We start from the raw sequence: 27,163 nt of genomic DNA, 5'->3' as shown, positions 1-27,163 counted from the left end.
TTGGCAAGTATAGTTCAGAACAGTAGCAGGTCCAGAGTGTTAACTGGGGAGAGTAGCGTCTCCACTGCCTGGAGAATGGTGGGTGTACAGTGCGCATGCTCAGTAGTCTCTACGGCACGAGAGTAGTAACAGATCACTGCGCATGTTTAGTAGTCTGGGCAGGGAGCGTATCGGAACAATACGCATGCGCAGCAGCAACTGCCCTGGAACACGAAAAGTGTCTGAGACGCGCGCATGCTCAGTACCCTCAGGCAGTAGGGAGAGTAGTGTCTGCTCGGCGGCCATGTTCTACGGGGAGAGTAGTGTCTGCTCGGCGGCCATGTTCTACGGGGAGGGTAGCGTCTCATCTACGCAGAGAGTCGAATCTTTGTGGCCACCACAGACCCTCCTGTAGCGCCCCCCCGCGGGCTACACGCCGTCCCCTGGGGCTAGATGTGCGTCTCCACTTCTATCCCAGCGAGGAGGAGACCTGGAATAAGTCACAGACCGGTAAGAGGGGGGCGGGGAAGTGTCTTTCTGCCCCAACCAGGAGTGGGGCCTTTACAGTAGCGCCTAGTGTGCGGGCGTGGGCCTCTAGGCGCTGCAGATCAGCCTCAGTGAGCGGAAATGAGATGCCCAGGAGCACACACTTTAGTTAGTTAAGTGCTGAAGCCGGGGTTCGAGGCCAGGCTGCAGCTCAGGCTCTTGGGCACATCTGCCCAGCTGCAGTCAGGCATTCTATTTGGGACAGGTCTTACAGTCACTTTGGCTTTAAAACAACACCTGACTCGGGAGTAAGGGGCAAGCTTGTGCCAATTTTGCTAACTGAAGTAAATTGTTACTCTTTTAGCAGTTTCATGATTGCTTTTTATGTTTTATGCCATTTGGTCCAAACTAGCAATCTGCTTTTAATTCAAAAGCTACAGGTGAGGCTTCTTTTTCCTGTAGAAAGATTTACATTTCATAAGGGGAGAGACATGCACATGTCTCTGCTGTGGCCGCAGGCCCCAAGGACCTCGGGGCAGGGATTGCACCTGGGCCAGACCAGCCAAAGGGCCTCAACTTCTGCATTGCCTCAGAGCTCCCTCAAAGTAGAGCTTCTGCACCTCTTGAGTCACGAGGCAGTGACCACATTGCTGCAGGTCTTTAAATGTGAATGGAAATAGCAGAGAATTGGGGCAAACAGCCTCTGCAGTCTCTAGGCAAGCAACCACTCTTCTCGTATCTTTGGCAAATCATCACCACTCACTTGCCCTCTCCTGACCCCTACGTTTCCTCTCCTGACCCCTACGTTTCCTCTCCTGACCCCCACGTTTCCTTTCAATGATACAGTTTTATAAAGATGAATTCCCAGATCATCAAGTACTATAACTTGGAATTGATATATAGGGTCCCCCTCCCCCACATCTTGAATGGGATATTACAGACCAGATTGCAACCCAGTGGCTGCAATAACAGGGCCTGTGGTTTTAGTAAATGCACTTTCATGGCTTGAAGACTCCCAGCAAAAGATGTGTGAAAAAGTAACCTGGGTGTTTTTCATTGTGTGACGTCAAGAATATATAACCACCTAATAAAAAAAGTTAACATGTTTCACTGTATCAAATAAGAATACAGGAAAATAAGCAAGAGAGTTTAACCATGTTTTGACATAATGAAGGCATACATTCGGGCGGCTGACTGGTAGTTTGGATGTGTTATCAGAATAACAATGCCCCTTTTGCAGTTCTTTTTACTGAAACATATAAAGCTGTCCAAGAGACCCATCATTCGTATCTTCCACTTGGAGCGCTCCACCAAACAGAGCGGGATAAGTAGTGAGTATTTCAGGCCCCAGTGTGGAGTGTTTGTCTGCAGAGCGTCAAATAGGGTTGGGAGGCGACTACATGGCATAGCTGGGGCAATCAGAAAAAAGACCCTCATTCCATCAAGAAGCACACCCCTCTAGAATATAACCATGTTACTTTGTATGCGTGCGGCAGCTTGTTGGTGTGAACCTTGTACTCTGCATGCACGTGGCATCTGGTTGCTGTGAACAGCACGCTATGCAAATACTGGCCACGCCTAAGGCCAGTCATGACTAGCAAGACCCACAAAATGATTTACAGTGACCAATATGATTTGCATTGACAGATTGTAATTGTTTATTCTTAAAGCGCTTATATACAAGTGAACAAAAATAAGTAGCATACCAGGCCTAAGGCTTCTACTAGTGCAAGTGCATGACCGGAAGGAATGAGTGAAGGGGGGCGAGGAAAAGAGCATACAATCAGTAAACTACTGTACTGTGTCTAAGGACTTGTCAGATAGTGCAAGTGCATTACACAGAGTGGGGAGAGAAGGGGGGGGGGAAAGAACATACAAAACAATAAACTACCGTACTAGGCCTGGCAACAGGTCAGATTGGTTGGTCATCACTAATGCACAAGTGTTTCAGGCACAACCAAGCTAGGGAGGGGAGACAGAGGGAGGACAGGACAAACGATTTTGCTAGGCCTAGTACATTCAAGGTTGTGTAAGTGCCTATACAGGAAGTGTGCGGGAGGGGGAGCGAGACAAGTGCGCCCAGTCCAGCAGGGGCCTGGGTTAAGTGCAGAGAGGTTGCCCCTCTCTTGAAACGTATTCTGAGTCGAGTAGTGCCAAGCAGAGGCCCTGAGGCAAATGCAGGACTGGTGGGGGAGCCTGGGACCCCTGAGGCTCTGGAGGTCCACCAGGCGACCAATCAGCAAAACTGTGCAAGTTGGGAAGGAGAAGGAGGAGGAAAGCAGGAGAGAAGAGAAAGGAGGTTAGCTGAGGAGAGGGGGCGAGAGATAGAGGAAGAGAAAAGGAAGGTCTTGAGGAGTTTCCGGCACTTAAGGTGCTCTGACTGAAGACAGAGGCAGGGAGGCTGTTCCAGAGGGAGGCCCCTGCAGAAGATAAAGATCTACCCCCAAATCTCTGTTTGGAAAGTGGCTCACCCGCAGAGCGTTGAAGAAGGCTGAGTGTAGAGCTCCGGAAGGAGAGTATTTTGGAAGAGAGCGTTGTAAATTATGCGGGCCCGGCCTCAGAAAGCCTTGTGGACTATACAGAGGGACTTGAACTAAATCCTTGCAGCCACGGAGAGCCAGTGGAGGGATTTCAGGCTCCCTTCCGCCACTTCTTTTCCTTCTCTCATCTCCGACTGTCTGTCTACTATCCAGGAGTGGACGCCGCCAGTGATCTCTGCTTTAATGCCAGTAAGACTGAGATTCTCCTCATCGGCACACCTGCTCCCTCCTTTCCTGTCACTCTCTGGCCGGCCTCTCTTGGCCCTCTTCCTGCTCCCACCTGTGAGGCTAAAAACCTCAGGGTCATCTTCGCCTCCACCCTTTCCTTCTCTCCTCAAATATCTGACGTCTCTAAGAAGTCACACTACCAGCTGCTCTCCTCAGAGGTATTCTTCCTTTCCTCTACTTCGCCCAGAAGCTCACTGTCTCCAGAGCTCTGGTTCTCTCCAAACAGCCTCTTTCTAAATCTGCCTGCTCCTACTCTCCGTCCTCTGCAACTCATCCAGAACAGGACTGCGAGACTTGTCCTTGGCCTCAAGCCCAGGGATCGTATCTCTCCAGGACTGAAATCTCTGCACTGGCTCCCAGTGGTTGCGAGGATTAAGTTCAAAACCCTCTGCATTGTCCACAAGGCATTTTGGGGACTGGGTCCTCAATACCTTCAACTCTCTCATCATAAATATCATCATCCTTGAGCTCTTCGCTCATCTGCCTCCAACTCCCTCAGGGTCAGTCGCTTCTCCAAGCAACGAGTTGGTGGTAGATCTCTCTCTTCGGCTGGGTCCTCCCTCTGGAACAGCCTCCCTGCCTCTCGGAAACTTGAGGAGAACCATCTCCAGTTCCCGGAAGCACCTCAAAACCTTCCTCTTTGCTTCTGCTTTCTCTCATCCTCTCCCCTGCTGAACTCCTGACTGAAACTGAATCTGCACTGGTCACCTGGCTACCCTCTGATCTCGGGCTCCGGTCCTTTCCCCTACCAGTTGTACCCCTGCACTGCCTTCCTGGCATCCCCCGCACTTGCACTGTTTTCTGTATGCCTACAGCCCGCTACCTGCAGTTGACACCTGATGTCTGCACTTACCCTTGCACTTGCCACCAGCTGGCTGCACTTTTACATATTGCTCTTAATTATTATATTTATTTTTACTGTCATTCCCATGTACTATGCTACCCCCTCCCCTTTCCCCCGCACTTCTCCCCTTCCCCTGCAGTTGCGCAATCTCAATGTCACCTGGCCTAGTAAGATCATTGTCTCTGTCTTCCCCCTGTTACCCCTCCCTTGCCTCGTCGCGCCTTGAAACACTTGTGTATAGGCACGTTATAAATGCCATATCGTATCATATCATTTCAACGCCGGAGAGATGCGGTCCCCGGGCTTGAGGCAGAGTAGAAGTAGGAAGATTGAGAAAGGGACTGTGCAGTAGTCCACATTGTGGACGCAGCCTCTTATCAGGGTACTGGCCTTGTGGAGGCCAGGGCCTGTTTAAAGGACCGCAGAGCGCACCAGCTTGATGTTCGAGGAACTTTGGAAACTTTAAGGTTCCAGTGATTAATGCTTCATCCTACAGTGCTTTCTCTGCCTGGTGAAATACCGGATCTCTTGGTGTTTATTTTTTCCTTCCCTGATCCCGAACACAGTAACAGTAAACTTCCACTTTCTGTTCATGCCCGTTCATCACATTGTCCCACTTTGATTCTGTGAGCAGATGCGTAAAAGGCAAGGCATTTTGGCTTGGAAGGCAGAGTCGACCACTGGGCAAAGGAACCGAAGAAGAGCTTGAAGAGGTCGCCCCCTGCAACTCCTGGACCGTTGGTTTGTCTGGTGAAGCCCTGCAGCTGTGCTGAAGGTCTGAATTCACCTCGACTAGCGAAGCCCTACAAGGACGACTTCTCCCCTTGAGTTGGTTGCACCAATCAACTCCAAAGTAAGTCACCTGGATATCATCTCGGAGCTGATTGAATTTCCACTGCAGTCGCTGCTGGAACCAAATAGCCAGCGAGAGGAACACCAGATCATGTGCGTTGCTTTTAAGTTGGCCAAGAGCTCCAGGAAGATCCTCCAGACTCCCAGAAAGCAGGATTGAACGAGCCTGAGCCACCTCAACAGAATGCTGGACCCCAGAAGCAAGGAAAGTCAGGAACCGCAGTGTTGCTGTTTGCGGTAGACGCGAGGAGCTGAAACACTGAAGTGCCACTTATTTGAAGATTGCTGGTTGCTGTCGGTGACTGTCGCATTGTAGTGCAGGAGTCCCCAGAAGTCCTCCCTCTTGTTCCCACGACTGAGGCCGAGGAACACCAGGATCTGCAGAGCTGCACAGGAACAGATGTCATCTGCTGCATTTTATTTCTAACCAAAGGTACTGTACAGTCTAAGAGAACTTACCTCCTGTTGTAGAGTTGCTTGCATCTTCTACTCACACAAGCCTAACAGCTTGTGGCCCTACATTTGATTCTTCCTTTTCTTCAAAGACTTCTAAAACATTGGGCAAAGACTTTTACTTACCTTCAAGAAGTGTGTCAGCCAAATAGACGTTTGCCCATTGACATTGGCTTAGCCTGGTTCAATGAATGACTCTTCTCTCCTCTGACATTGGGCCTCATTAGGAGGCTGGAGGTAACCATGGCGCTATTAGCGCCATGGCTGCCTCCAAAACCCTTCCGACTCCGCCCTGGTGAATGGAGCAATTACCGGTCCATTCCAAGGTTGGCAGGACTGGTAATTCCCCATTCACCAGGGCCCTTCCCCATTCCCATTTGAGCCCCTATAGGGCTCAATGGGAATGGGGGAGGCACTAATAACGGTACCGCAAATTGCGGTACCGTTATTAGCTCCAGAGTCCCTTTGCGGGTCCCGTCCTAAACGCCTGGAAAAACCATGCGTTAAGGGAGGACCCGCAAAGGGAACCCGCAGTAGGGCGGTAAGGTATTACCGGCACCGGTGCCCTTACCGGTGCCGGTAATCCCTTGCCGCCCACCTCGTAATGAGGCCCATTGTGTTACACCTGTCCTTCCAGGAAGGGGTTTACTTGCTCTGCATTGGGGAGTCCAAAAGTATTTGCCTGCTCAAGAATATTTGTGATCTCTTGTTTGTTCTAATAACTCTTTCCTTTGACACTCTCATAAACCTACTCTGAATGCAACAGTGATATATTAATGTTCACAGTGTCCTAACGATTTAAGTCACCTGAGGGTGTAGGAAATGTCTGTGTGCCATCCCCAATGGGTATTTGCTGATTCTGAGAAACCTAAGAGTGTGTTTTCTTTGCAATGTATTTGAGTGTTGCTATTATATTGCTCCCTTCTGAAGAAAGCTTAGATTAACTGACTGGTAAATAAATTAATAATTGTTTTATCAAGAAACCTTGAGTAACAGTGTTTATTTGGATACTTGTCACTGTGAATCTCTGTGTAACTCCCCTACTGCTCAAATTGACCCCTCTTGAGATAAGCCTGGCTGCTCAGCCACACTACCAACCTGTGTAGTACAGACTTATACCAACGGTTGGGTCCCTATTGCCAGGAGGCTAAGGTTGTTGTAGTGCACCCAAAGGGCATTACCCCAAATCTTACCTAACACTGGTCTGCGTTACAAATGTTCCCTCCGGGGTGGGATGTGGACTTTACTGCAGCTCCCTAGGACCGCCGCTGTGCTTTGGGATGGTCAACCCACATGGGAGACAGGCAGCCAGGAGCAACACCCCCAGCCTTCCTGGACCTCTGGCTGGGCATCGTTACAGCTTTTCCCTTCAGTGAGGGCTGGGGACCCTGCTGGGGCTCCCTGGGACAGCCGCTGACCACCCCAAGCCAAATCCAGTCTTTTCCAGGGCGTTTGATGTACCAGTGGTTTAGACTTTTCCCTTTGTCCCCAGGGAGGGGCACCCGTACATGTGAGGTACCATTTTCGTCAGGACACCTATGGGAATGTGGAAAGGTAGAACATGTATTGTTGCCGGTCCGTTTCAGTGGTTTCCGGTTGGCAAATGTCAGAAACTTTTGTTTCCCCCCCCCCTACATTTTGGACTTTTCCGGGCCTTGTGGGTAATAGATTCTAGGGTGATTAGCGCAAGCCAGACCATTTTGGTTTCCCACAGGTGTCCTCTTTTAAAGAAATGCATGGGGTTCCCAGTTTTCCTTGGTGGCTGTGACACCCCAGGCCCAAATCTGTGGGTTGTCCACAAAGTCATATCCAGTCTTCCCCAGGACGTTTGCTGTACCAGTGGTTTAGCCTTTTTCCGTTTGCACCCAGGTCAGTGCACCCACACCTGTGAGGTACCATTTTTATCAGGACACCTGTCGGAATGTGGGAAGGTAGGACATTTGTTGTTTTCTCTTAGTTTTGATATTGATTTCATATATTTCCTGCTGCACTTTGTTACACAACCCTTTCGTTTCCCAAATATGACCTACATTTAGTAGCTGCACTGTACGCTTTTGTAACTTGCGCAAGCCACCTGTCCTTCAAATGGTCTGCCTGTGCCCTTCCAAAATATGTATGCTTGCCATTCCTCACCACATTAGTTTTCCTTATTTTCAATTGCTAAATACGTCTCTTTAGCCCATCAGTATAAAAACCCTGTGTATCATGGCTCAGTTTTTGACTCGTGGTATTGCTTGTTTTGTAAAACATTACAAAAATGTGTGATTTCCTAACTAGAAGAGTCAGGGCACTGTAGTGGTGCATTGCTTTTCTCAATATTCACAGAAGCCATTACCTTACAAGTGCAAACATGTCCAGCACTTGGGGTTGGTCACCGTAAGTTACCTGGGGGCAACCAGACGTGGACTCCCTGCTCACTGTGCTCAGAGAGGTGCAGCTTCACCTCACTGATGAGCCCCAACAAGGCTGAAACACGTGTATGGGGTTGCTGTTCGTACTCTTGTTCAGAGAGGAATTGCCATAGCATTTCGGTGCTGGACTGCCCATGTGGGTGGGGACAAAGACTGATATGCAAATGAGAATTTCCCATCTGTGAAAGGTACAGTGAGCAAAAAGCGTGTGCTGCAAACTCTCATCTCAGAACAGGTTATCATGCCATGTTCTTTCTGGAGAGGAGCGCCTGCTACCTTTTTTGAAAGAAATGTCCAGCACATACTTTTATTTTCTGTCACTTTTCCAATTTTCTTCTCCCAAACTATGGGAATTGTAGGTACATAGTTATTGCCTGACCTGCGTAAATGAACTTGGACTAGTATCTAATTTTCAGAAATGTATGCCTTTCTGTCTTGCCCTTCAGCTTTCCTACCCTCCTCTTCCATTCCGTCCAAGCATGACCTATTAAAAACAAAAAATGGAAGAATCATCTATCACTCACAAAACGGATGGTAACCTTATGAAAATATATTTTTTTTGTTTCCACTCAAATGGAGAATTCAGAACTACAAACCATTTGTTCCTAGCACTTACAAGAAAGAAACCACAGGCTTCTTTATACATCATTTTATTGCCATTTTTTGAAAAAATAAATTTGGTCACTTTTGTGTTACTTCCTCAAACCCCCCTACAGCAAACGACTAATCCTTGGGGGCATTATTATCGCCTATATGTGGGAAAAAAACAGTGGAAATCTGGCCAGGATTTCACTTGTAACAAAAAGGTTACAAGGGATGGATGCGACATACCAGAATGTCCAAAAAAGGGCTCAGCACTGTGAGCGAAAACCATCAGCAGTTAAGGGGTTAATGGTACGTTTCATCATGTGGCATACCCTTCATGTGTGCTGTGGGGCCACCCTAGTAACATGGACCTGCTTACCCTGGCCCCACCTCCCTACTCATAAAAGGGGGGGGGGGGCTCCCTCTGGGGGAGAGGTGATAAACTCCTTGAATTAGTCACAGCTCCAACATATAATATTGACATCTGCATTCCCTGCCGCTCAGATGCTATTGGTTGATTAGTTTCTGATTAATGGCATGTTGTGTTTTATGATAGAGCTGTGCTCTGGGCCTTTTACTGTAAGAACAGGCCACATCTACAAGCCTCCAACTGCACTGACCATTTTAAAGTGATATTCAAACGGAAAGCAATGTTATGGTATAATGTAGGCCTTATCAACAAATGTTGACCCCATTTCATGCACATTTCTCTGGGGTGAATGTTAAGGTTTATAGAATCCCCATCACCCGCTAAGTCCACTCACTGCTCATTATAGTTTTCGGGCTCTGGGTGGAGTGAATGTCTTGTCCATACTTATCCATCTGTGGTTTATTTGGGTTCTCAGTTTGAGCCTGCCTATCTTTTGTATCCGGGAGAGTCATTCCTGCCCCAATAGAAACCCTCATCATTGCGCTGTTCGGAATAGTCTTGGTACAACATTGAAGCATCCTCTGTTATGTCCAAAACACCAGGAGGAGCACAATCGGACCCAGTATCTTCACCAGTGCCCCAAGCCGGGATGGTGCCCATGAAAACAACATATCAAACCAATCTTCGGCCTGTACATCTGCTTCACCTTCCATGCCAGTCTTGAGCTCAGGGAGCCGTTCTCTGAGTCATTTGGGGGTGTGTACATGCAGCAGGATAACCCTATTTTCTTGCACACACACCCTTACATCGCCGTCAGGAGATCTAGGATGTACCGGTTTTGAAGTGTCCTCTTCAGGATCACCCTCAGCTCACTCTTGATAGCGTTCGGGCCCTGCTCTGTATCATTTGGCAACTGGATCACTTCCCACCCACAATCTGCAACCGCTTTGCATTCACTGCGGGCTGGATCCCTGGTGTTAATAGACGTGAAGAACACCTCTGTCTTGTTGTACAGCCAGTATTTGTCTGAGATCGCCTTGGGCAGTTTGGATGATTCTTCCGAAAGATCATTTGATCTCTTCCCCCTCAACTTCACTGATTGCTTCTTCTTCCTTATTTCGGAGAGTTGGGTGGAGGCTGGGATACATTGGGACACCCCATGCTTGGAGGCTAGTGTCAAGTGTGCTTCAGGCACCACCAGGATAGCAGAAAGCAATGTTGTTAACGCATACGTGCCACGCTAGGAAGACAGAAGATGCAGATATGCTTATTGACCACATACCCAGTACAGTTCCATCAGTGCTGCTGTTCCTTTTGAAAGGTCTGGAAGGAACATTGGTCCTCATTACGAATTTTCCAGTCCAGTAACAATGGTGCCGGTAAGCCAACCGGCACCGTTGTTACCAGACCAGCACACTATGAATCTCTGTCCCGCTCAGGACAGCACCCACCTGCAGACTTTCTTGGAAGCACTGGCACCGTTGTTAACGGTGCCAGTGCTTCCATCATCCCCATTCCATCATCCCCATTCCCATTGAGTCCTATGGGGGTTTACAATTGCCGCCACCTGACTTACCGGACCGTCGGGGCTGTAATGCCACAGTTATTCTGGCAAGTCAGGTGGCGGTCATTCATTACGGGTCCGGCCGCTACCTGCAGGTTTTACCCGCACGGTTACCGGCGGACTAGTAATGAAGGCCATTGTCTTGTTGCACTTAGGGCCTCATTACAAGATCCAGAAGTGGCGCGGGCAGGAGCCCCCACCAGCAGCCACCCACGCGCTCCAACTCCTGGAGGCAGCGCAGCGACCGCGACCGCAACGGGCCATCCCCCCCAGGCACGGAGGTGAAATCACCAGCCCTGCCAGGGCCCCTCCATCTGCCCACACTGCCCCCACATCAAGGACAAGCACCGGTGACCCATCTGGGCACGCACCGCGCCGACATTTCTTCCTGAAACAAAATGTTGGGCGCGATGCGGCATGAAGTCGAGGCTCGGCTTCCCTCGGTCGCCTAGCAATGAGTGCATTTAAACTCGAACTTCCGCCGGCAGGCGGAATAGCCGGCGGCCAGTCGAAGGCCAGTATAAGGCCCTGTTTTGCCCCTGTAGGGGCTACACGAGATCCAGAAGTGGCGCGGGCAAGAGTCCCCACCAGCAGCCACCCACGCGCTCCAACTCCTGGAGGCAGCGCAGCGACCGCAACCACGACCGCGGCCGCAACGGGCCATCCCCCCCAGGCTCGGAGGTGAAACCACCAGCCCTGCCAGGGCCCCTCCATCTGCCCACACTGCCCCCACATCAAGGACAAGCACCGGTGACCCATCTGGGCACGCACCGCGCCGACATTTCTTCCTGAAACAAAATGTTGGGCGCGATGCGGCATGAAGTCGAGGCTCTGCTTCCCCCGGTCGCATAGCAACGAGTGCATTTAAACTCGAACTTCCGCTGGCAGGCGGAATAGCCGCGGCCAGTCGAAGGCCAGTATAAGGCCCTGTTTTGCCCCTGTTTAGCGCATGTGAGCACAACACCAATCTACAATCTGGACCAAAACCATTCTGTTGTGTTGGAGCCCTCATACCCGGAAGCATCTCCGACTGCACCAAGGAGGAGTAGGAGCTCTCCTCACTCACTACAGAAGCAGCAGGCGATAGGATCGAGACCGGGTTCCTTTCCATATTCAAGGTAGGCCAGCTGCCTCTCTCTGCTGCACTTTAGATCTCGGCAAAACGTCTGTTTTCCCTACCTTAGATAATTGAACCTTAGCATTCTAACCTGCCAGCATGTACCGATAAATTTGCGCTCTGTCACACTATTACCGTCTTCACTCATGGCACTTCTAGCTCATCAGCCTCAGGCACGTCTCGGAACCCAACTGCTGCCCTACGGCTTTTGCGGCCTAAGTGTCCTACCCGAACCCAGGCGCTGCCCAACCTAGCCTATGTTCTATTCTGGACTCAGACGCTGCCTCATTGCATCACGTGATGCACCTAGGGTCTACAACATACCACACCTTATCTATGCTGTGCCTTATGGTTGCCAATAGACCACAATTGTTTTGCGCTGTGCCTCTGATTTGTGTTGTGCCTTATGGTTGTCAATAGACCACAATTGTTTTGCGCTGTGCCTCTGATTTGTGTTGTGCCTTATGGTCGCCAATAGACCACAATTGTTTTGCGCTGTGCCTCTGATCTGTGTTGTGCCTTATGGTCGCCAATAGACCACAATTGTTTTGCGCTGTGCCTCTGATTTGTGTTGTGCCTTATGGTCGCCAATAGACCACAATTGTTTTGCGCTGTGCCTCTGATTTGTGTTGTGCCTTATGGTCGCCAATAGACCACAATTGTTTTGCGCTGTGCCTCTGATTTGTGTTGTGCCTTATGGTCGCCAATAGGCCACAATTGTTTTGCGCTGTGCCTCTGATTTGTGTTGTGCCTTATGGTCGCCAATAGACTACAATTGATTTGCGCTGTGCCTCTGATTTGTGTTATGCCTTATGGTCGCCAATAGACCACACCTGATTTGCGCTGTGCCGCTGATTTGTGCTAGGCCTTACGGCGGTCAATAGGCGAAACTAGCTACCTCATGTATCCCAATGTGTTTTTGGGCTGCACTATGACTCTCGCATTTAGGTGGTACACTGCCATAGCTAGATCATCCTTACCTGCCTAGTCTGCCTCTACCTGCACTTGCCTAGTTTGCCATTACCTATACCTGTACTAGCGATGATAACATGCTGCACTCTATGCTGCACTCAGCCCGCCTATGATAGCTACATTTAGCCTGCCTACTGAAAGATGTACTTATCAACTGTACTGCAGAATTTACTCTAGTCAACTGCCACCGTCCCAAACTTAGACCCCATCTACTATACCTGAGCTATCTGCCTTATCTGGACAGGCCCCAACCCTGATCAGGCCGGATTACATAGCCTCACTCTAGTTCTATCTGCCACCCTCCACCGTGAAGTCACAAGATGCAAACCCTACAAGCCACACTAGCCCTTCTCACTCTAACTATACTCCTTGTCCACATACCTAGACTCATTCCCACCACTGAACACACCACCCCCCAACGCTCAGCTCACTCCCCGGCCATGACACAGACTCCACCTCAACCATTATTGAGTCGGAACTGCCTAACCGAAGAACCTCAACCACATAGAACCCTCGAATCTAAACCATGCAACACCATATCTAGAAATGCCAGACTCCGAGCCAGACTTGCAAAACTATACGAACCACGTGCCAGAACACTGACCACATCTAACCGTAGCAAACCCTTACCTAATAAGGGCATAGAAAAACCACACAGCTCACACCCAAAGACACAGAATGCACGTATGCACACTTCTGCCACAACCCATGAAAAGACATGCACTCCCCCATCCACCAGCTCAGCTCTAAAAGGCGCACTAGTTAATGCTAGGTCCTTGACTGCTCATGCCATTGAGATTGCTGATCTTATCCAGACCGAAAATTTTGACTTTCTGGCCATCACGGAATCCTGGCTACATGCCGCCGCAGGACCAGCCATTATGCTAGCAACCCCCAACGGCTACACCATCCTAAGGGCAGACAGAGGTGAAGCCCGCGGAGGGGGCATAGCCCTTATCATTAAATCCAACCTATCCATCTGTCACTGCCCAAGGCTCCTTTCCCAGGGATCGCCTCACTTGGATCTTCACTGTGGCTGAGTACCTTCTGCCTCCTTCTCCGGTCCTTTGGAGGTTTCTCTTCTTCCCCTTCCTTCTTTAGAGATCCTTTCCCCTTCTTACGTTCAAAGAGATAGGGGCGGTCTCCTCCCGAGGCCACTTTGACCGTTAATAAAACAAACAGTCAAGTGAACCCTGGGGAGCCCGCTCCTTCAAACAGGGAAAAAGCCTGAAAGGCAGAAAAAACCCTGTGTAGCTGCAGATGACGATGGCCGGGTAGATTAGAAGGTCCAGAGGCAGGTGAGGACTTTCTACAATGATCTTGGTTGTAACTCCAAAGGATAGCGGCACTGATGCGGAGCTTTTCTGGATGAAGGAGCCCGGGAAGAAGAGGTAAGGAAGAGTCGCTGAAGAGGACTTCCGCAATACACACGGAAGCGGACAAAGAAAGGTAAGCATGGGAATAGTACTACTGGAGAAACAGGTAAGATCAGAGAGAGCCAGAAGTCAGAACGAGAAAGAGCACAAGAGAGAATGAGTGAGTGAGAGCGAGAGAGCGCGAGTGAGTCTGAGTTAGAGAGAGTGAGAGAGAACGAGTGAGCTTGAGTGCGAGAGAGTGAGAGAGCGAGAGAACGGAGATGTAGTGAAAGTAACCCCGAGCGGGTGGGAGCCGACAAGTCGGAACCCGGCCGCCGGGGAAGGCAGGTCTGCGGCAGCGCGAAGCAGATAGCAGAAACAGAACTAGACAAAGCCGGAAAACGTAAACAGAATGATATGCAAGGAAGGCAAAGGAAGAGAACCAAGATCCGGCGAGCAGGATAGGGCAGCAGAGGAAATATATAGCAGCAAAAGGGGAAATGCTGAGACGGGAGGAAATCTAGGAAGGCACTGGTAAGGAACAAAACAAAAGTCAGCGAAAGCGAGTTGCAACGCGACTCGCAGGGGGCGTGGCTTCCATATATGCCTGTAGCAAAAAAAAGGCTAGACCGCTAACAGACAAGCCGTAGAGTCCTAATAGCGCCTCCATCTTGCCCATAGCTTCCATGGCTGCATCGGTGTGACACCATCAGGCTACTGCCCCCGAACAACACTAATTCATGTGAAAGCCTAACAGCTAAACTAGCCATTAACAACTCCCAAACCCTTACTATTCAACTTATTTATAGACCTCCAGGCCCTATTGGAACCTTTGAGGAGGACATCTCTACCATCCTATCGTACAACCTAAAACAATCATCACAAGTCCTCCTGCTAGGGGATCTTAACCTAGGCTTCAACGACCAAAATGACCCACAGGCAACTAGAGTAGCCAACCTACTCTCTGAACTAGGCTTCTCACAAAAAGTACTTCACCCTACCCACAACAAGGGTAGAATACTCGATTGGGTGGCAGACCACAACTGCAATGCCTCCATCCTATCGATCTCCCCACTAATTTGGACAGACCACTGCCTTATAACATTTGCTCTAGATACAATCAGACCTACGACCTCCCCAGTCCAGCCAGCACCATCCATCCCAACCAGAAACAAGAAAAACATCACCCCGGACAACCTTCTCCCGCTCATCCTCCCCACACTTAACTCACTACCAGACAATCTGGACCCTGAAACACTAGTGAGCATGTACAACAAAGTCATGTCCTCTGCCTTGGACACTATTGCACCACTCAAAGTGAGACGCAGCAAACCTAAAGCCCATCTCAGCTCCTGGTACACCCCCCACCTAAAAACTCTTCGCTCCAAAAAAAGACAAAGCGAGGTCGCATGGAAATCACAACCATCTGAAGAAAATAAAAGCACCCTGAGAGATATATCCACCCTCTACAAACAGGAAATACTGGCGGCCAAACGGGAAACATACAACACTAGAATAGCCCAAGCTAACTCTAGCATGAAAGAACTCTTCATCATCCTAAAGGAAATAGAATCCCCCATCCCAGTGCCTGACAACTGTGTCAAAGATAAAACTTGGTGCACCAACATTCAACAAGCCCTTGCCAACAAAGTAACTACTCTCCAATCAAAAATTGCCACGAAAAAATCCTCGCTCAGTCTCAACACTAAGCCCAAAACAGCTATCACCCCTCCCAAAAATAACACCAACTACCCTCGCTTTAAGTTCTCTAAAGTATCGACTATTGAAACAGAAAAAATCATACTGTCACTCAAACCTTCCAATTGCCAGGGGGATCAATGTCCACCTCAACTGATAAAGGACGCAGCCAGAGATCTGGCTCCCTTTATCTCAAAACTTATCTTGGGTACTCCCATTGCTTAAAAAACAGACACTAGACCCTGCCATACCCACGAACTACCGCCCAATCACCACCGTACCATTCCTCTTAAAAATCATAGATAAAGTGGCGTACTCACAAATACAGAAACACCTTGAAAACAACAATTTACTAGGAGTACGACAGTCTGGGTTCCGTCCCCAACATGGAACCGAAACTGCCCTCTTAGACCTAAAAGCGCAAATTGATGAGCTAAGGGATCAAGGCAAACTAGCCTTACTCCTCCTCCTGGACTTATCAGCCGCATTTGACCTTGTTGACCACAAGGTCCTTTGCAGACACCTAGATATAGCCGCGCAATTCTCAGAAGAAGCCACAAATTGGATCCAATCCTTCCTCAATAACAGGACAATGAGAGTCTTCTCCACCACTGCGGCAGCAGACTCTATCCCCATCACATGTGGAGTGCCCCAGGGATCCTGTGTTTCGCCTACACTCTACAACATCTTCACTAAGCCCCTTTTCGATAATCTGGACCTTCTTGGCATCACCTACACTAATCATGCAGATGATACCCAGATTCTCCTACCACTTACCGGTGATTACGACAAGGATTTGGCCTTGGTGAACAGAGTATCTCATCATCCAGGCATGGATGACCACACACGGTCTATGCCTGAATGATGACAAAACTGAAATCATCATCCTGGGTACACCCTCCACCCTCAAAAAACTGGGCCCCAACTACTCCTCCTTTAATATCGACAACAACCAAATCACAACCGCCCATGCGGTTAAAACCCTGGGTTTCTACCTGGATTCCACCCTTTCTTTCAACAAGCAGGTCAATGCGATGGCTTCAGCAACCGCCTACACCTGCAAATTGATAAGAGCAGGCAAACCCTTCCTATCAAACGATAGCTGCATCACACTTGCGAGAGCGCTCGTGCTATCAAAACTGGACTACTGCAACTCACTCTACATTGGGGCTAACAAGGAAGTCATCAAAAGAATCCAAATTCTGCAGAACAACGCGCTCAGAGCAGCACTTCGCATTCCTAGGAGAGCCCACATCACCGCACTCAGACGAGCTAACAACTGGCTCTCTACGCAGGAAAAAATCCAACTAAAAGTTGCCTCTTTGGTCCACAAATGCCTTAACAACGCTGCACCGCAGTAACTATCTGCCAGATTCACCAAACTAAAACCAACAAGACTTACTAGATATGCTAACTCCAATAACCTATCCATACCTAGAGTCAAACTGACTAAAGTCGGTGGCTGCAGCTTTCAGGTTAAGGCAGCTCAACTCTGGAACGCCCTACCATCCACCTTAAAGTCTGACCAACCCTACCCCACCTTCAGACACAACCTTATAACGTGGATCAAAAACGCAGACACACCTTAGATCTTCTACTGCCTGGACCTACCCAAGCCTAGGAACTCCTGTTTATGACTGTAAATACATGCTTCTACATTCTTTACATGCTGTATATTTTTGTATATTTTTGCGTATATTTCTGTATATTTTGCATATAAACCTGTATTTTTTGTTGTATATTATTCTTGCTGCTCTATTTGACCATGTAATCCTGTAACAAAGCTTTGAGCTGTCTTATAAAATGCGCCCGGTTACCCTTGGGTCTGGTGCGCAGTATAAATAATAAAAACAAACAAACAAACATTACACGGATGGCGGAGAACCATGGCGCTAGCGCCATGGTTCATGCCGGTAAAATCCCGGCACCGCCTTGGCGGAAATGGGAATTACCGTCCCATTCCAAGGTTGGCGGCGCGGTAATTCCCCCTTCCACCATTGCCCTTCCCCATTCCCATTTTTGCCCCATAGGGCATAATGGGAATGGGGAAGGTGCTAATTACGGTACCGCAAATTGCGGTACCGTAATTAGCTCCCTGGGTGCCTTTGCGGGTTGGTTTTTAACGCCTGCAAAAAGCAGGCGTTACATCCGCCAACCCGCAAAGGGACCTCGAGGTAAGGCGGTAAGGATTTACCGGTACCGGTATTTTACCGGTACCGGTAAATCCTTACCGCCATCCGTGTAATGAGGCCGTTAGTGTTGGTGCCTACAGGAACCGTGCCATGCCCTTGAAAGCAAAACTGATATTTATCTGCTTGTTGGACCTTTACCAGAGTTTCAAGTGCTTCGATCCGTGTTAGTTTAGATATTTATGCAGTCCATATCGTGAAACAGTTCCATATAACTTCTTCTCCACCCTTCCAACCCCCCTGCTGCACAGCTCACCACTGCCTTCTCCCATCTGTTCGACACGAACAACACTCCAATTTTAACATGGGACGCTTCTTTTATGTACTTATTTATTTATTTCTATTGCGCATCATACAGAGACAAGGACGAACACAGGAACAGGACAGGAGTCACCATGGTGAAGAAGGGACGTTAGACATGGCAGGTGATTATTTAAACAGCAAAGTTTTCAGCTTTTTTCTGAACCGTTGATAATTGTGCTCTTAGGTAACTTGGAAGGTAATTTCACTTGGTGGCTACTTTAAAAGGGAAAGCGTCCTTATTAGTTATTTAAGGAGTTGTCTCCTCACACTGTGATTCCCATCAGTCTCTTCCTGACTTGAGTCTGAGGTGTTAACCGATTAGTTTAACTCAAGATTGTTAGGTGTTATGTTCTCTGGATATTCGAAGCTCATATTAGGTGATTTACTTAATGATGGACTCGGATTATTATTCTCATTGTGTCCAACTTCCTCTCGCTTCTTGTTGTGTTTACCTTTTGACTCACTTTTGTCTGTTTCTATGGTGGGGTTTCTGGGCAGCTCCTCCAATGACATAGTAAGTTCATTCTCACAGAGCCTATTTGAATTGAGGCTAAGCTCTTCCTCTTTTGCGTGGAAATTCTTTCTGTTAAAACTGAAAGATCTTTTACTAGTTGCGCTGCAGGTTCAGAGTCCTTATATTTCAGAGATAGATCTGAAGACTCACTTGCACTTTCTCTTGTCGTTGAGCCAGGCTCTGCCATTTGTTGGTTCAAGAGTTGACGCCCTCGTGCGGCATCTGGTGTATCTGTTTCCGTTTGGGGGGCCACCTCGTACGTCACTGCAAGGACTCCAAAGAGCCCAAGGCCCTTAAGCTCAGTGAAGACCTCGTCCGGTATGATTCCGCTCACTCCTGGATTGAATTCTTTTTATTTCTTTATTTACGGCTATTTGTCTTATTTCCTCCTCTGTCAGTTGAAAAGGCTTGTGTTCTACTTCATGCGAGGGTTTCAGTTCGCTTAAATGTATTTCTTTCATTTGTAAACTCCTACTTCCGTTGCCATGCATCACGTTATTCTCCTGCAATTGTATCGCATTTACTCTCAGCATTGGAGACTTTCTATTTGATTGGTTCTGAATGTTCTGAGAGGTCTTTGCATGTTCTGGGACTTGATCTCCTTTAGAGTCTCCTTCAGAAGCAAACTGAGCACTAGCGCCTTCCTTAATTGGCAGGTTTTCATTTTCACTTATCGCTGCGGGATAGTTGACAACTTGTGATCGGCTTGTAGTCACGTGTTAGTATTAGAATAATCTGCGCTCAATGACACGCTACCCCAGCCTACGTCTGACTTAAGTATAAGATTACAGTTTTAGTAGCTGTGATTTACTGACTTGTGGTTATTTACATCTCAATTGACATTCGGATGTTGAGCCGTTCACTGTCAGTAAGTTATATTCCTTCCCGTCCTTCAAGGCCAATGTTAAACAATGGCTTATTGCACATGATCAATGATCAAACTCTCCCCTCAAACCCGCCACTATCAGCCTAGCCCTGACTAGTTCTATCCAGAATGTTCAAAATGTATAGATATCCTCTTGGTTGCTGACAATGTATATAATGTATAGATATCCCTTCAGCGTACCCTAGCCACTTGTTACACTCCTTAACTGGAACTGTAATGTAACTTGCATTGCTTTTTGTCTCCTCACTCCCACACCTGATCTGTATATGCAAACTGTCGATCTTTTGCCACTCAATAAATGTAACAAAATGTCATCTGTCATGTATGTAACCGAATTCTTGCTCAGCGCCCTGATGCCCCAGCGCCCGGCGCGCTATATAAATAAATAAACAAATCCAAACAAATACAAATGACCACACAGCTTCAGGGATCAAAGGGCCCTGCCCTGCAGTCTCCTTGAAGGCTTAAGGCTTTAATACAATCCAATAGCAAGCGATAGTGGGCGCTCACGCGGCTTCAGAAGCTGCGTTATATGGTACTTACAGTTTGTCAAGAGGTTAAGCGGTAGCAGTTACACAATTTTCTCGGGATTGCACTGTGTAATGGCGATTAGCTGGCAGTCTCAGGGGGTCCACACTGCGACCGCTCCCTGCTAACTGCCAACTGTCACTTGACTGACTTTGCTTCGCTCCGCGGTTCTAGCAGGTTTTAACTCTGGTTGGAGGGTTGGAGCACTTACGCCCACACAGCGTCCCCTGTAGTTAAAGTGAGCGTGTCTTTTTCACTTCTTTCTCCAGCCGTATTCAGTATACACAGCGTTCCAAGGGAATGCTATACACATAGTATGATATGAAAGGTTATTTATAACGCGCTTAATACCCAGAGGTTTCTAAGCCCGGACCCGGGGATCGAACCTGTGTTGCTCCGTGTCGTCTTGCTTCCAAGGCGAGCACAGTGCCGCTGAGCTATCCTCCCGAGACAACACACAGCGAGTTCGGACAGTCTTCAGTCCTGCCAACAGTCACTTGACTCACTTCGATGGAACATAAATGCACAGTCCTGATAAGTAAAGTATCCTCTTACAATGTTTTGTTTTCCAGTTTTTTTTTTTTACATTAATGCTTTTACTCTGCGCACAATCTTGGATATTAAAAGTGAGATATAACTATAAATAAAACGTTAATTTCCAGCTGCCGTCACATCTGCTCCGTTAGTGTTGCATAACTTCACTACCACCCCTTGAGATACTTGTCCCCATTAGATGGGACACCCAAGTCCTATCAGTTACTACATGAAGCCAATTAACTGCATGTGTCACTAGTACTGAGAACCAGTGTACCTAGAAAATGTTATGCCAGTGGTCTTGAACCTGTATTCATTAATAATGTGAATCTTCTTTTAATTCTATAGGTGATTGATGGCCAGAAAAAAACGGCAGCAATTCTGTTACTTTCTCTGATGGACTAATATAGTGCAACGCTTCATTGAGAGACTATACACAATCTGCACACATCTAGAAGCATAGACGTCTAGGAGTTAGTTGACTTTTCAAAGTAACGAGACACTGGCATTGGAGACGCCTATTGAACACCTGAAGGTTTTCTGCAAACACCCTTGTGGTAACATTGAGGATCCTACGGCCTAGATACGAGTGAACATATGCAATGGTAGACTAATCATAAGAACAGTATATCATTTTCTGCGAGAAAAGCCTGTTGCTTAGCCGATTATTCATGATAGAACACTTGTGACATTTTATATATTGTCTGAAGGTGGTTTATTTAAATGATTGTGTAAATCATCTATGAATGGAAAAGGACAAATGGTATCCATGCACTGAACGTGCATAAACCGTGTTCATCACCAGAAAAATCGACACACAAGAAACGTCATTTGAGCCCTGAATACACAAAAAGGTACAGTATGGAGAGAGTTCATATTTACCAAGCGAGGAAAAAATTGCATCAGTGCCCTGAATGCGGGAAAAGGTTCAGTGAGAAGGGAGCTCTTATTCCCCACCTGAGAACACATACTGGAGAGAAACCTCATCAGTGCATTGAATGCGGAAAAAGGTTCATCCAGAAGGGAGCTCTTATTCGTCACCTGAGCACACATACTGGAGAGAAAGCTCATCAGTGCATTGAATGTGGGAAAATGTTCATCCTTAAGAGCGAACTTGCTTTTCATCAGAGAACACATATAGGTGAAAAACCTCATCAGTGTACTGAATGCGGGAAATCCTTCACTCGCAAGGCAGATCTTAAAAATCACCTAAGAACACATACTGGTGAAAAGCCACATCAGTGCACTGAATGTGGGAAAAGGTTCAGTCGGAAGGGACATCTTGTAATCCATTGGATATCACATACAGGTGAAAAACCCCATCAGTGTACTGAATGCCGGAAATGCTTCACTGTCAGTGGAGATCTTAATCATCACCTAAGAACACATACTGGTGAAAAACCTCATCAGTGCATTGAATGCGGGAAATCCTTCACTCGCAAGGCAGATCTTAAAAATCACCTAAGAACACATACTGGTGAAAAACCTTATCAGTGCACTGAATGTGGGAAAAGGTTCAGTCAGAAGGGACATCTTATTCCCCACCTAAGAACACATACAGGTGAAAAACCTCATCAGTGCACTGAATGCGGGAAATGCTTCACTGGCAAGGAAGGTCTTATTAATCACTTAAGAACACATACAGGTGAAAAGCCTTATCAGTGCACTGAATGCGGGAAAAGGTTCAGTCGAAAGAGATATCTAACTATCCACCAGCGAACACATACAGGTGAAAAGCCTTATCAGTGCACTGAATGCAGGAAAAGGTACAGCAGTAAGGAAGGTCTTCTTTACCACCTGAACACACATATAGGTGAGAAACCTCATCAGTGCACTGAATGTGGGAAATGCTTCAGTGTGAAGGGATCTCTAACTATCCACCAGAGAAGACACACAGGTGAAAAACCTCATCAGTGCACTGAATGCGGGAAATGCTTCACTGTCAAGGGAGATCTTAATAATCACCTGAGAACACATACTGGTGAAAAACCTCATCAGTGCACTGAATAAGGGAACATTTTCGTTCATAAGAGCAATCTTGTTTCCCACCTCCGAACACATACAGTCGAGAATCCTCATCTACACTTACCATTTTGAAAGCACAGCAGAATAATCTGACTGAGGTGCATGGCTATTTATGAACTATGAAGGCCATATCTCCTCAGCTGCTAGCCTTTAATTTGCAATGAAATCCGTGTGTATCGCACAGTGAGCTTAGTAAACAAATTGATGGTTATGATTGCTGGAGACACCAGTGTTTCGTCGATCCTGGAATATTAGAATGGGAGAGCTGCCTTCTGCAGAAAGATACCCATCCTATGAAGCACTGTTTGAAGGCCTATAGCAAATTAACAGCCACTTGACATTTTGAAAATGCCTAAAGGCTTTGCTATTAAACCAGTAGTCATAGACTCTGGTCCCCTACTGTGAGGCGCCGTCAAACTAATTTAGTACCAAGATGTCTCTTTGCACTGAATCAGTAGTCACCTGGCTCTAGAGAGCATATACCTGTATAGACTAACTATATAGACTAGGAGGCATCTGGGACACCCCAACTCCTGCTTACAGTTCCTGTGGGCTGATGGTCATATGCCATGATGATGCCTTCTAAGCCTCTGCCTACAGGAGGTGGCATGCCTCAGGGCTTCTATATACCCCTCTATATTATGATGCCTTCTAAGCCTCTGCCTACAGGGTGTGGCATGCCTCAGGGCTTCTATATACCGTTCTATATAGACTAAGAGGCATCTGGGACAACCGCATCTCCTGCTTACAGTTCCTGTGGGCTATGGGCATATGCCATTATGATGCCTTCTGAGCCTCTGCCCACAGGATGTGGCATGCCTTGGGGCTTCTATATACACTTCTATATAGACTAAGGGGCATCTGGGACACCCCAACTCCTGCTTACAGTTCCTGTGGGCTATGGGCATATGCCATTATGATGCCTTCTGAGCCTCTGCCCACAGGATGTGGCATGCCTTGGGGCTTCTATATACCCTTCTATATAGACTAAGGGGCATCTGGGACACCCCAACTCCTGCTTACAGTTCCTGTGGGCTACGGGCATATGCCATTATGATGCCTTCTGAGCCTCTGCCCACAGGATGTGGCATGCCTTGGGGCTTCTATATACCCTTCTATATAGACTAAGGGGCATCTGGGACACCCCAACTCCTGCTTACAGTTCCTGTGGGCTGATGGGCATATGCCATGATGATGCCTTCTAAGCCTCTGCCCACAGGATGTGGCATGCCTCATGACTTCTATATGCCCTTCCATATAGACTAAGAGGCAGGCATCTGGGACACCCCCAATTCCTGTTTACAGTTCCTGTGGGCTGATGGGTCATATGCCATTATGATGCCTTCTAAGCCTCTGCCCACAGGATGTGGCATGCCTCAGGGCTTCTATATACCCTTCTATATAGACTAAGGGGCATCTGGGACACCCCAACTCCTGCTTACAGTTCCTGTGAGCTGATGGGCATATGCCATTATAATGCCTTCTTTAGCCCCGAAGCCTCTGCCTACAGGATGTGGCATGCCTCAGGGCTTCTATATGCCCTTCCATAGGGCATCATTACACGGTAGGCGGTGGACCAAGGTGCTGTTAGCACCTTGGTCCATGCCGGTAAAATACCGGCACCGCCTCGGAGGAAAGGGGAATTAACGCCCTATTCCAAGGTTGGCGGGCGGAATTTCCATCTTCCCCCATTGCCCTTCCCCATTCCCATTTTTGCCCAATAGGGCATAATGGGAATGGGGAAGGTACTAATTAGCACCCTGGGCCTTTGCGGGGTTGGTTTTTAACGCCTGCTAAAAAGCAGACGTTAAAGTACCAACCCGCAAAGGGACCTCGTAATCAGGCGGTAAGGGTTAACGGTCACCGGTTTCATTACCGGTGACCGTTAACCCTTACCGCCTTCCATAAAATGAGGCCCTAAGAAGCCTCTGGGACACCTGCATCTCCTGCTTACCGTTCCAGTAGGCTGATGGAACGTATACCTTTTAAAATGCCTTCTTTAGTCCCGAAGCCTCTGCCTACAGGATGTGGCATGCCTCAGGGCTGCTCCTTCTTAACCTATTCTACTATTGGCAGAGCTCATCCGCTTGTATGACTTTGGGTTCTGTTGCTATGCCGATGCCTCAGATCCTGATCCATTTCTTTGGCGGCGTAGCATTGGTGTGGCTGTATGTTCAGAGCCGTAAGCCATTACCAAGAGGATGGGGCCACACGGGCTAAAGTTGGCCTCTGAGAAAACTGTCCAGCATGTAGTCTTCTGTCCCCCTTCTGAGATCTGCCCACACTGCTTATCTGCAGGTCCATATTGACTTTCTGCTTTTCTTTCACCTAGCCCTGAATAAATGCTCTGGATGACCAATGTTCTTTCTGCCTTAAGGTTTTGCAAAGAATCCTCCTTTCCTTATGCCCCCTACTCTGCCATCAGTGGTTACAACCCTAACATGTTCCACGCTGTACTGCAGCAGTGCCCTTTATCTTGGCTTTTTATCTTGTGTTACTGAATGTCTTCGAGCAGCGGCTAATGTTGCTGCCCTCCTCCTCTCGGGTGTTGGGAATTTGTGGCATGTCACCAGTTCCTTGCTATTGGCATCGGCTGCCAGTGACCTCTGATTGTTAACTGTTCTTTGCTAAAAATGCTTTTTATGACCAAGGGACTCCTTTCTGCAGTCCAACCTTCAGCCCTAGTGCCCTCCCTGTGCCCTTACATCTACCTCGCCTCTCCCCATTGGGGTATCCCATTTCAGAAGCTTATTTATATCTAGTAATGCAGTTCATTGGGCCTCATTACACGGACGGCGGTAAGGGTTAACGGTCACCGTTAATGGCAACGGTGACCGTTAACCCTTACCGCCGTACTACGAGGTCCCTTTGCGGGTTGGAGGATTTAACGCCTGCTTCTTGCAGGCCTTAAAATCCAACCCGCTAAGGGACCTCGGAGCTAATTACGGCACCGCAAAATTGCGGTGCCGTAATTAGCGCCTTCCCCATTTCCATAGAGCCCTATGGGGCAGAAATGGGAATGGGGAAGGGCAATGGCGGAAAGGGGATTTACCGCCCCTCCAACCTTGGAATGGGGCAGTAAATCCCCTTTCCGCCAAGGCGGTGCCGGTATTTTACCGGCATGAGCCATGGCGCTAATAGCGCCATGGCTCACCGCCTACCGTGTAATGAGGCCCATTGTGTCTGAAATGCCCACTCTCTGAGATGGCAAAGAAAGTAACAATACGTCCAACCAGACGAATAGCGCCCCAATACATTGGGCCTCATTCCGAGTACGGCGCTAACCAATGGCGCTATTAACGCCTTGGTTGACGCCGTACCCGGACCGGCAGCGCCTTGGTGGATGGCGGAATTACCGCCCCATTCCAAGGTTGGCGGGGCGGTAATTCCCCATTCACCAAGGCTCTTCCCCATTCCCAAATGAGCCCCCATAGGGCTCAATGGGAATGGGGAAGATGCAAATAACGGTGACCGTTCATTACGGTCACCGTTATTGGCTTGGAGTCCCCTTTGCGCCCTCGACTTTAACACCTGCTCAAAGCAGGCGTTAAGGGCGAGGGCGCAAAGGGAATTTGGAGTATGGCGGTAAGGGATTACCGCCACCGGTCTCGTTACCGGTGGCCGCTATCCCTTACCGCCATACTCGGAATGAGGCCCATTGCCTGCTCCCTTCTTCTCACCCCATAGCGTTCCATATATATGGCATATCTGTGGTGCCATCAGTGCTGTGCCAGAGAAAGGAGGGAGCTATACAGCTGTGACTACCTGATCTGAAGATCAACTCTGAGCTAAAAAGCATCCCTTGCTATTCGTGAATTACTAGGTGCAAGATTCTTTTTCTACTCCCAACTTTAAAAAACTGGAGTAAAAATCTGCAACCTCAAAACATCTCCGGTCGTACTTGATACAATTGCTTTTGTTCACAGCAGGGCTGAGCCAGGCCCTGGGCAGTTCATAAGCCTGGAATCTCCAGTTAGGCTGCAGATGTAAAGCAGTGCTCTCGATTTCCCAGGAAAGCGTGTCTTCTAACTGACCTCTGCAGCCTTTCCCCTTTTGTGGAGAATTCTTCAACTCTAGTCTCCCCCTACCACCAGGATCCAGAAAAATGTCCAACACCATTGCCTCCTGCGATTGGACCACTTGAGATGAGGAGACACTGGCGCATTACAGGAGCAATGGAGAATGGGTGCAATGCCCACTATCTAAGCATTATTTTACAGGAACTTTGTTGTTGTGATGAGCAAGCTGAAGATCCCACTGGTTTTCCATTGTACGATATGTAAATGTCTTTAAAAAGGTACCTTTTGTGAATATGGTAGGAACAGCAAATTCAATAGAAATATCGCTGTGCTCTGATGAAATCCAATTCCTGCAAATTTGGAAATCAAATGGTATCTTTTCTTGATAAAATGATGGCTAGTTGTTGGCTTGCCAATGTCAAAGGGGTTCTACATTAATTTAAATAAGAAATGTTGGACAAAATGTTGTGTGCGTAGTGAAATGTCACACCAGTTAAGCTGACCAATTCCACATTTAAACAGTCACTGCCAGCGTTCATAAAAAGAATTACATGAAATGTTGATGGAAATTGTACTGAAATTCAGCTGCTATGTAATAACATTAATAAGCCGATTTTATTAGAGCCTCCATTGTATGTTTTTATCAGTTTCTATTGTCTGTCTTTGCTCAGGTGCAGGCCACTTCCTGGAACAGGAGCACATTTGTTTTTA

The 27,163-nt window shown here is 48.0% G+C and overlaps 1 protein-coding gene across 2 annotated transcripts; it reads left to right on the top strand.

Moving 5' to 3' along the window:
* Positions 1-320: 320 nt before the first annotated feature.
* Positions 321-25,226, top strand: LOC138447919 (zinc finger protein 182-like). 2 transcript variants are annotated; one of them, XM_069604438.1, is made up of 2 exons: positions 321-489; positions 20,757-25,226. In XM_069604438.1, exon 2 carries the CDS (start codon positions 21,270-21,272, stop codon positions 22,416-22,418), a length of 1,149 nt encoding a protein of 382 aa, XP_069460539.1. In that variant the 5' UTR covers positions 321-489; positions 20,757-21,269; the 3' UTR covers positions 22,419-25,226. The 2 variants fall into 2 exon arrangements, with proteins under 2 accessions (XP_069460539.1, XP_069460540.1); XM_069604439.1 differs by lacking the exon at positions 321-489 and adding an exon at positions 17,995-18,068.
* The last annotated feature ends 1,937 nt before the right edge of the window (positions 25,227-27,163 follow it).

The sequence above is a fragment of the Ambystoma mexicanum genome, chromosome 3q, assembly GCF_040938575.1.
Source record: "Ambystoma mexicanum isolate Mex_15411 chromosome 3q, UKY_AmexF1_1, whole genome shotgun sequence".
NCBI lineage: Eukaryota > Metazoa > Chordata > Amphibia > Caudata > Ambystomatidae > Ambystoma > Ambystoma mexicanum.
Note: the sequence above shows the minus strand (reverse complement) of the source record. Positions and strands in the feature narration are given on the sequence as shown.

Excerpts from the sequence above, each read along its gene's own strand:
- LOC138447919 (XM_069604438.1), top strand. The coding sequence starts at position 21,270 with ATGGAGAGAGTTCATATTTACCAAGCGAGGAAAAAATTGCATCAGTGC.